Raw genomic sequence first — 9,601 nt, 5'->3', positions numbered from 1 at the left:
CTGTAGGAAGAGCCGCAGCATAGAGTTACACTCTGTTTCTTAACCATTTTCTATGCATGATGCATTAGTATATTAGACTCTAGAACACGGCTCATCGCCATCATATGAGAAAGTGTGTGTGTTGAGTATATCTCTTTTGAATACCTCTCACACACTTCTTATAAATTATATGGATAGGAATGCAGCATGCATAGTAATATGTTCCGCAGCAAAGAGATAACGACAATGCTGTGGAACCATATTACAGTCAAGGAACGATGTCAAAGATGATACATTATATCACAGCTTTTCGCCATATTATGAGAGGAAGTGGGCAAAGCACACATACTTTCAGAATACGTCGCACACTCGTCTTATACTGTATAGTATAGGAATGTAGCATGCATAGAAAATGGTTAAGAAACAAAGTGAAAGTAAATGCAGTGGCGAGTATTACAGTAAAAGATGGAGAAAAGATGATAGATTATATGAGAAGTGAATGACGGATTCAGAAAAGAATTAGGCAAAACACACAAACTTTCAAAATATGATGAAAAGCCGTGTTCTACAGTCTAATATAGGAATGTAGCATGCATAGAAAATGGTTAAGAAACAAAGTGAAAGTAAATGCAGCGGCAAATATTACAGTAAAAGATGGAGAAAAGATGATAGATTATATGAGAAGTGGGTGACGGATTCAGAAAAGAAATAGGCAAAACACACAAACTTTCAAAATATGATGAAAAGCCGTGTTCTACAGTCTAATATAGGAATGTAGCATGCATAGAAAATGGTTAAGAAACAAAGTGAAAGTAAATGCAGTGGCGAGTATTACAGTAAAAGATGGAGAAAAGATGATAGATTATATGAGAAGTGAATGACGGATTCAGAAAAGAATTAGGCAAAACACACAAGCTTTCAAAATATGATGAAAAGCCGTGTTCTACAGTCTAATATAGGAATGTAGCATGCATAGAAAATGGTTAAGAAACAAAGTGAAAGTAAATGCAGTGGCGAGTATTACAGTAAAAGATGGAGAAAAGATGATAGATTATATGAGAAGTGAATGACGGATTCAGAAAAGAAATAGGCAAAACACACAAACTTTCAAAATATGATGAAAAGCCGTGTTCTACAGTCTAATATAGGAATGTAGCATGCATAGAAAATGGTTAAGAAACAAAGTGAAAGTAAATGCAGTGGCGAGTATTACAGTAAAAGATGGAGAAAAGATGATAGATTATATGAGAAGTGAATGACGGATTCAGAAAAGAATTAGGCAAAACACACAAACTTTCAAAATATGATGAAAAGCCGTGTTCTACAGTCTAATATAGGAATGTAGCATGCATAGAAAATGGTTAAGAAACAAAGTGAAAGTAAATGCAGTGGCGAGTATTACAGTAAAAGATGGAGAAAAGATGATAGATTATATGAGAAGTGAATGACGGATTCAGAAAAGAATTAGGCAAAACACACAAACTTTCAAAATATGATGAAAAGCCGTGTTCTACAGTCTAATATAGGAATGTAGCATGCATAGAAAATGGTTAAGAAACAAAGTGAAAGTAAATGCAGTGGCGAGTATTACAGTAAAAGATGGAGAAAAGATGATAGATTATATGAGAAGTGAATGACGGATTCAGAAAAGAATTAGGCAAAACACACAAACTTTCGAAAAATAGCGAAAAATCGTGTTTAACGGCCTAATATATGAATGTGTAGTGGACCAAAGGTATGATAACCAAAAGAAAAAAAAGCAACAAAAATATTACGTCTAAAGTTTATGTATCAATTAACAGTTAATAAGTTAATTACGCATAGATAAAAATAAGGGACGTTACTTAAATCTTCAGGCTATTGCGTGTTCGGCTGAGTTTGGTCCAAATAATCCACAATTATAAAAGATTAGTAATCCCAATATGGACGATATAGATCCAATAGGTTTACCAAGCGTAGAATTCAATAAGAATGTCACAATTGTCATGCAACAAATCACAAGAGTAAAATCGTGACGGAGAAGCAAAGTACGTCCAGAAACGTCAGCGGAAGGAGAACCAAATTGAGCACGGAGATCCAGAAACGATGTCGAAGATGCGAAGAAACGACCAAAAACTCAGAACACCGTGGAGAGCAGCGTGCTGTTCACCGGAAGAGAGTCATAGTTACTCCCGCCGTTTACCCGCGCTTGGTTGAATTTCTTCACTTTGACATTCAGAGCACCGGACAGAAATCACATTGCGTCAAAACCAATCAGTGGACATCGCAATGCTTTGTTTTAATTAGACAGTCGGATTCCCCTGGTCCGTGCCAGTTCTGAGTTAGCCGTCGCGCGCCAGACCATGGAAGTACAGCCGCTTGACGCAACGTGGAACATGTCCTCGCGCGTTGCTAGCTGCACGACACTAACAGCTGAAACCGCCCACGATCGACCCGGGTCAGAGTCCAGTAACCTCACCACAACGCGCACCGAAGCACACAAAGCAGCAAAGAAACCAGTCCCCAACTGGACCGACACGTATCTGATCTCGGCCTGTCTGACTCGGCCCCCACAGCCAATTCTCCTCGCGAAGTTACGGATCCAATTTGCCGACTTCCCTTACCTACATTGTTCAATTGCCAGAGGCTGTTCACCTTGGAGATCTGCTGCGGACATGGGTACGGCCTGCCACGAAAATTATACTGCCTCGCTCGGATTTTCAAGGGCCGACAAGAGCGTTCCGAACACCACAAGAAGGGTGGTGCTTTACGGAGGCTAGCCCCCTATCTCCAGACAAGCCGATTCCAGGGGGTGGATGCACTCCTAACAAAGAAAAGAGAACTCTTCCCAGAACTCTCGCCGACGTCTCCGAGGTCGGTTGCGTTACCGCGCTGGGCGCACGCCGAACCAAAGGCCCGACACACACCAATCTCCGTGGACAGGGTCGGGAATATTAACCCGATTCCCTTTCGCTACAGGGGGCTGCAATGCAACAGTACTTTGCAGATTACTGAACAAAGCCCGCGAACGGACAATGTCAGGCACCCCGTCTCTGTTCCGATTTACCGGATCACTTAGGACCGCCTGACCCATGGTCAACTGCTGTTCCCATGGAACCCTTCTCCACCTCGGCCTTCAAGGTTCTCACTTGAATATTTGCTACTACCACCAAGATCTGCGCCTGTGGTTGCTTCACCTAGGCTCACGCCTGAGGCTTCCCGCTAGCCACAGCGACCCTCCTACTCGTTGCCGTCACTCCATGCCTAGACCAAGTGCAGCTTGCCCTCACACAGCATAGGCCTAGCTTACAGCAACGGTCCGGTATAGGTCCAACGCTCGAGCGCCATCCATTTTCAGGGCTGGTTGATTCGGCAGGTGAGTTGTTACACACTCCTTAGCGGCTTCCGACTTCCATGGCCACCGTCCTGCTGTCTAGACCAACCAACACCTTTTGTGGTATCTCATGAGCGTCGTGTTAGGCACCTTAACCGAACGTTTGGTTCATCCAACAGCGCCAGTTCTGCTTACCAAAAACGGCTCACTTGGCACTCACATTCAATGCAAAACTCCAATCAAGCGAGTTAAGCTTCTCACCCATTTAAAGTTTGAGAACAAGCGATGCCCCAAAACTAGCATTCTACGCAGCACTAGAGTCATCACTCAAAACTTCCGGAATAAGTGAGGAAACGCAACAGGAAATAAGACAATCTATAATACCACTAACTCAACGGATGAAGGGCAACAACCAACTGACGTCACAAGAACAAACAGCTTTGAAGAAACTCAGAACATGAAAAGATATTGTCATCGTTCCAGCAGACAAAGGACGCACTACGGTGATTATGGACAAGTAAGAATACATCAAGAAAGCCGAGGAAATACTCGAAGACAAAAGTACATACAAACCGATGGACATAAATCCAGTCAAAAAACTAGACAATCGCATTTCAAAAACTTTAAACAAACTCGTCAAAGCAGGAGAAATAACGAAGCAAGATCAATGGAGAGTGAAATCTAATGGACCAGTACTCCCTCGGTTCTACGGCAGACCAAAGATACACAAACCAAACATCCCACTACGTCCAATTGTAGCACTACCAGGAACACCAACGTACAATTTATCAAGAGAAATCTCAAGAATACTGAAACATTTAGTAGATTCGTCGAACCACTCCATCAAATCAGCCACACAATTCCTTGATCAGATTAGGAACATTCAAATCAACGACGACGAACTAATGATATCCTTCGATGTAACAGCACTATTCACTTCAATTGAACCAAACCTAGCAAAAGAAACTCTGTCCTTGCTCCTAACCAACGACGAAAACCTCGCGAAATACACGAAACTTCAAAGTCAAAGCCTACTTGAACTCATGGATCTATGTCTAACAACATATTTCCAATTCAATAACAAAATCTACAAACAAACAAAAGGGACACCAATGGGATCACCAATATCAGGACTCATCGCGGAAGCAGTAATGCAACGACTAGAAACCACAATTCTACCAGTGATCAAACCAAAAATTTGGATTCGTTATGTAGACGACACACGCAACCGCCGACGTGACAAAACCAAGCCATCAGCCGACCAGCCGAAGCCAGTAACAAACTGACCAGACTCAGAAATGCCCGAAGGTCTAAGCACGCATGCGAAGCCGCCATCTCCGACACACCGCACAGATCCACTACAGCCAGTTAGTAACACTCACGGCCCATAAATGAGCCAAAGAGCCACCTACCGACCCAACCAAGACTGACAGAAATCAGACCTGATCAGTTTGACCATAGCAGACAGGCAACAGTGCCGGTCGTGGTGAACACCCTGAGAAAGTGCACTGACAAGCAGACCCTCACACCAACAGTGCGCGCGTCGTAAGCAAACGATTCACACATACCCACCAAAAAGGAAGGCACCTGCGGTTAAACAGACACTGAAGGCGGCCAGTATGCCCAAGTACAAATCACACTCATCAGCTGAATTCCCAGGGCTTGCAGTTCAACTCCACCCGTTTACCTTTGAGCGGTTTCACGCACTGTTTACTCTCTCTTCAAAGTACTTTTCAACTTTCCCTCACGGTACTTGTTTGCTATCGGACTCGTGTAAGTATTTAGCCTTGGATGGAGTTTACCACCCACTTTGGGCTGCATTCACAAACAACCCGACTCCAAGGGTAGCTCAGAGCAAAACTGTCACACTTGATCTCTGCCCCCACGGGCCTTTCACCCTCTTTGGGCCAGAATGGGAAGCCGTACTCATTGCTGGACTTGGGACAGAGCAGTAATGCCTGAAGCCACCCTAAACACCACATTGCCTTACGATCAAATAACCGCAGGCTTCGGTGTTGGGCTAATCCCTGTTCACTCGCAGTTACTAGGGGAATCCTTGTTAGTTTCTTTTCCTCCGCTTAGTGATATGCTTAAGTTCAGCGGGTAATCACGTCTGATCCGAGGTCGGGGTCAATTAAATAATTCGTGCATAATACACACACAATCGGTACAAACCATAGACCAAACCAGAGACAAGATCAAGTGATTAACGTAGCATACGATAGGTGCGAATTATCCCGAGCGTGTATAATATCATTAAGCCACGACTCGAGCACAACCCACCGCAGCATCTCAATCAAGTCATCTAGACCAGACTAGGCTGTGGCCGGATTATTAGGACGGAGCCTCTGACCAGCAACCCGCGTTGATATACGGGTTTAAACGCCGGCAGGCACTCGCCCAATCCACGACTTAATGTGCGTCGTGATAGATGAAAAGCCGACCCTCGGACAGGCGTGGCCACAGGATATCCCGTAGCCGCAATATGCGTTCAAGATGTCGATGTTCAAAGCAGTATGCAGTTCACATTAATTCACACAGTTGGCTGCACTCTTCATCGACACACGAGCCGAGTGATCCACCGCTCAAAGTTGTACGCCAATAATCCCATACATCGGTTACCCAAATGCATAGAACTAATGGTTAACGCTGCAGCTCAGGATATTTACCGCTAAGCCAGCGTACATGCAGTCCAGCACGAAGCCAGGTGCATGCCAGGCAGCAAACCCGTGAATGGCAAGCCAATCCGGATCGCTTCAACAGTGTAAAAGGTTTGAAATAGGAACAATAACAGGGCGGACTTGCATGCATATAGCAAGCAATTCTCTTTGAACCTAGCACACAACAATATTGTCATGCACTGTCCCATCGCCCTTGGCAGATCAAGCAACCCGAAAGTCACGAGAACACCATCAGGGCATACGACAGGCTAGGTACCCCGGTCAAGAAAATAATAACCACTGAAGCCTAGGGTGAATTTCCACTAAGCCAGGGTACATGCAGTCCAGCGCGAAGCCAGGTGCATGCGTCATTATATATTTTGGGTTCATGTTAATGATCCTTCCGCAGGTTCACCTACGGAAACCTTGTTACGACTTTTACTTCCTCTAAATAGTCAAATTAGGTCATCTTCTCAGCATCAGTCGAGCGGCAAAGCCACTACAACGACGCCAATCCAACGACCTCACTAAACCATTCAATCGGTAGTAGCGACGGGCGGTGTGTACAAAGGGCAGGGACGTAATCAGCGCAAGCTTATGACTTGCACTTACCAGGAATTCCTCGTTCACGGGGAATAATTGCAAGCCCCGATCCCAGTCACGACGGTGATGAAACAGTTTGCCCAACCCTTTCGGGCCAGGTTTCCAGACTCGCTGGCACCGTCATTGTAGCGCACGTGTGGCCCCGGACATCTAAGGGCATCACAGACCTGTTATTGCTCAATTTCGTGCGACTTAAGTGTGCCGCTTGTCCCTCTAAGAAGTAAAAACTGGCACCGCACCCGCCGGATCACGACCACACTACTCCATAAAGAAGCAATAGAAGCCGCGCCCTAAACGAGCACAGAGGACCAGTCTACTATTTAGCAGGTTAAAGTCTCGTTCGTTATCGGAATTAACCAGACAAATCGCTCCACCAACTAAGAACGGCCATGCACCACCACCCACCGAATCAAGAAAGAGCTATCAATCTGTCAATCCTCACAGTGTCCGGGCCGGGTGAGTTTTCCCGTGTTGAGTCGAATTAAACCGCAGGCTCCACTCCTGGTGGTGCCCTTCCGTCAATTCCTTTAAGTTTCAGCTTTGCAACCATACTCCCCCCGGAGCCCAAAGACTTAAAGGTTTCCCGGGGACTGCCCGCGATGTCAATTATAGAACCAACGCGGATCGTCAGTTGGCATCGTTTATGGTCAGAACTACGACGGTATCTGATCGTCTTCGAAACTCTGACTTTCGCTCCTGATCAATGAAAACATTCTTGGCAAATGCTTTCGCTGTAGTTTGTCTGGCGGCGATCCCAGAATTTCACCTCTAACACCGCCATACAAATGCCCCCGTCTGTCCCTCTTAACCATTACTTCGGATCCGAAAACCAACAAAATAGAACCGAAGTCCTATTTCATTATTCCATGCAAGAATTTTCAGGCACATAGGCCTGCTTTGAGCACTCAAATTTGTTCAAAGTAAAGATGCCGTCCGCTCCCGACACCCGTTTAAAGGCATCCGGAAGCATGCCGACAGGTCAACAAGACGAACTCGTCAACCCACCAGCACCCGTTTAACACAGACACGGCTGAAAGGCTGCACAGCCACTACACCGAGCTGAACACTGGTCCTGATCGTAACCAAAACCGTGAACAAGCAACGGCATGCGACCGCACGACCCAGATTCAACTACGAGCTTTTTAACTGCAGCAACTTTAATATACGCTTTTGGAGCTGGAGTTACCGCGGCTGCTGGCACCAGACTTGCCCTCCAATTGGTCCTCGTTAAAGGATTTAAATTGTACTCATTCGAATTACGGAGCCTCAATTGAGTCCCGTATACGTATTTTTCGTCACTACCTCCCCGTGCCGGGAGTGGGTAATTTTCGCGCCTGCTGCCGTCCTTGGATGTGGTAGCCATTTCTCAGGCTCCCTCTCCGGAATCGAACCCTGATTCCCCGTTACCCGTTATCATCATGGTAGGCAAATCACCTACCAACAAATTGATAGGGCAGACATTTGAAAGATCCGTCGCCGACACAAGGCCGACTGCGATCAGTAAAGTTATCCAGAGTCATCACAGAATGTAACAGGCACAGCCGAAGCCGCACCCGGTTGGTTCTGTTCTAATAAATGCACCCGTCCCCTTGCGGGTCAGGGATTCAAGGCATGTATTAGCTCTAGAATTACTACAGTTATCCATGTAGCGTTTACGATCTAAGGAACCATAGCTGATTTAATGAGCCATTCGCGGTTTCACCGTTTTAAGGTATGTACTTAGACATGCATGGCTTAATCTCTGAGACAAGCATATGACTACTGGCAGGATCAACCAGTTTGTTCACAGTTATATAATATACCCTTATGGGCGAGGGTAATCTTGCACTGGTTTTCAGGTGAACCAGACACCATCCAGACTTTCACGAGGCAACCCAAACAGTACAGCTCAATCCCGCTGGATAGGAGAGCCAGACACTACCCAGGCTTAGCCCAAGCAGTACAGCTCAATCCCGCCCTACAGGAGAACCAGACACTATAAAGGCTTCAACGTTACAATCCGAACAGCTCGGCCCAATCCTGTGGCGCAACCACTCAGGTACCAAACACCCTGGTGGACCATTCGCACCGTTCATGTACACATTTACATCCCGTGTATAAATATTCCGATCAGTGATCGCGTAAATCAATTATGCACAGCACGAACAGGCCAAAGTTGACCCATTCCGCTTACACGACAGCCAAACTCATTAATATTGGCAATGGCGATATGCCTTACAATGCTCCAATGACCTAGGCCCTTGAGAACACTGAGAAGCAACCACCAGTATGAATGAAATCGGTTAACCTGCCAACCAACTTTTCACATGGACAGCCAGCAAAACTTGCCAAAGCAATGCCGAACCATCCACAATATCAATGGCGAACCTCCAGTCTCATGTGAGACCTTCAGCTCTACATGGCCATATAGCTTATACTGTATACCACACACATATAGGGTAGTAAGCGAAACAGCCCAGCCTGAAGCATTAGGGCCTAAGAACGCTTAAAACCCATTGTCTGGTGTCGGAATAGTGATACAAGACCACCAAGATCATTTTTATCGCATTTGCGAAATTTTCATTTTTCCGACTTTCCAGACCCTGAGTTAGGGGTAGTATCCCTATAATACATGGCGAGTAAGAGCAACTGTAAAGAGCAAAATTTTAATTTCTAAGTACATGTACATGTTATACATCATTTAATAGCTCTCAATTAGATAAGTACTACAAAGAAAACCCCATTGAAAAATATTAATCCGTTCAAAAGTTATAAAGAAAAGTGTGACCCAAAAATTCCTATAGAAAGGTGCGGACGGCAAAATCCTATAGAAAAGTCCGAGATAGCGAATTTTACGAACACACTTTTCCGCATAACTTTTGAACGGCTCAACCGATTTTGTTCATTCTTTTTTTAATCAATTCATCTTGCAAATATCTATCTTTTGATGTATAACATATAACCGTGTATCATCTAAAAAATAATTGCGCACTACACCTGGTTCTCTCGGACTTTCTATAGAAAAATAAGAAATTTGAAAATTTTTTTCCTGGTGAACAAAAGCTTT

General features: G+C 44.9%; 1 protein-coding gene and 3 non-coding genes across 4 annotated transcripts; 2 read left to right on the top strand and 2 right to left on the bottom strand.

The window, feature by feature from the left end:
- Positions 1-5,730: 5,730 nt before the first annotated feature.
- On the top strand, positions 5,731-5,884 carry Smp_sma.5.8s-90.1. Its single transcript, XR_001974624.1, has one exon. It is a non-coding gene; the product is annotated as a ribosomal RNA (ribosomal RNA).
- On the bottom strand, positions 5,733-5,886 carry Smp_sma.5.8s-81.1. Its single transcript, XR_001974623.1, has one exon. It is a non-coding gene; the product is annotated as a ribosomal RNA (ribosomal RNA).
- Positions 5,887-6,362: 476 nt separating this feature from the next.
- Positions 6,363-6,996, top strand: Smp_sma.18s-66.1. Its single transcript, XR_001974597.1, has one exon. It is a non-coding gene; the product is annotated as a ribosomal RNA (ribosomal RNA).
- Positions 6,997-7,570: 574 nt separating this feature from the next.
- On the bottom strand, positions 7,571-7,918 carry Smp_116960 (hypothetical protein; the record flags this gene model as incomplete). The annotated part of the gene is made up of 1 exon (XM_018791482.1): positions 7,571-7,918. The coding sequence occupies one exon, from the start codon at positions 7,916-7,918 to the stop codon at positions 7,571-7,573; it is 348 nt and encodes a 115-aa protein (XP_018645352.1).
- Positions 7,919-9,601: the final 1,683 nt, after the last annotated feature.

This window comes from Schistosoma mansoni (genome assembly GCF_000237925.1).
Source record: "Schistosoma mansoni, WGS project CABG00000000 data, chromosome 2 unplaced supercontig 0332, strain Puerto Rico, whole genome shotgun sequence".
Classification (NCBI taxonomy): Eukaryota; Metazoa; Platyhelminthes; class Trematoda; order Strigeidida; family Schistosomatidae; genus Schistosoma; species Schistosoma mansoni.
The sequence above is the reverse complement of the archived record's forward strand: the minus strand, read 5'-3'. Positions and strand labels throughout refer to the sequence as shown.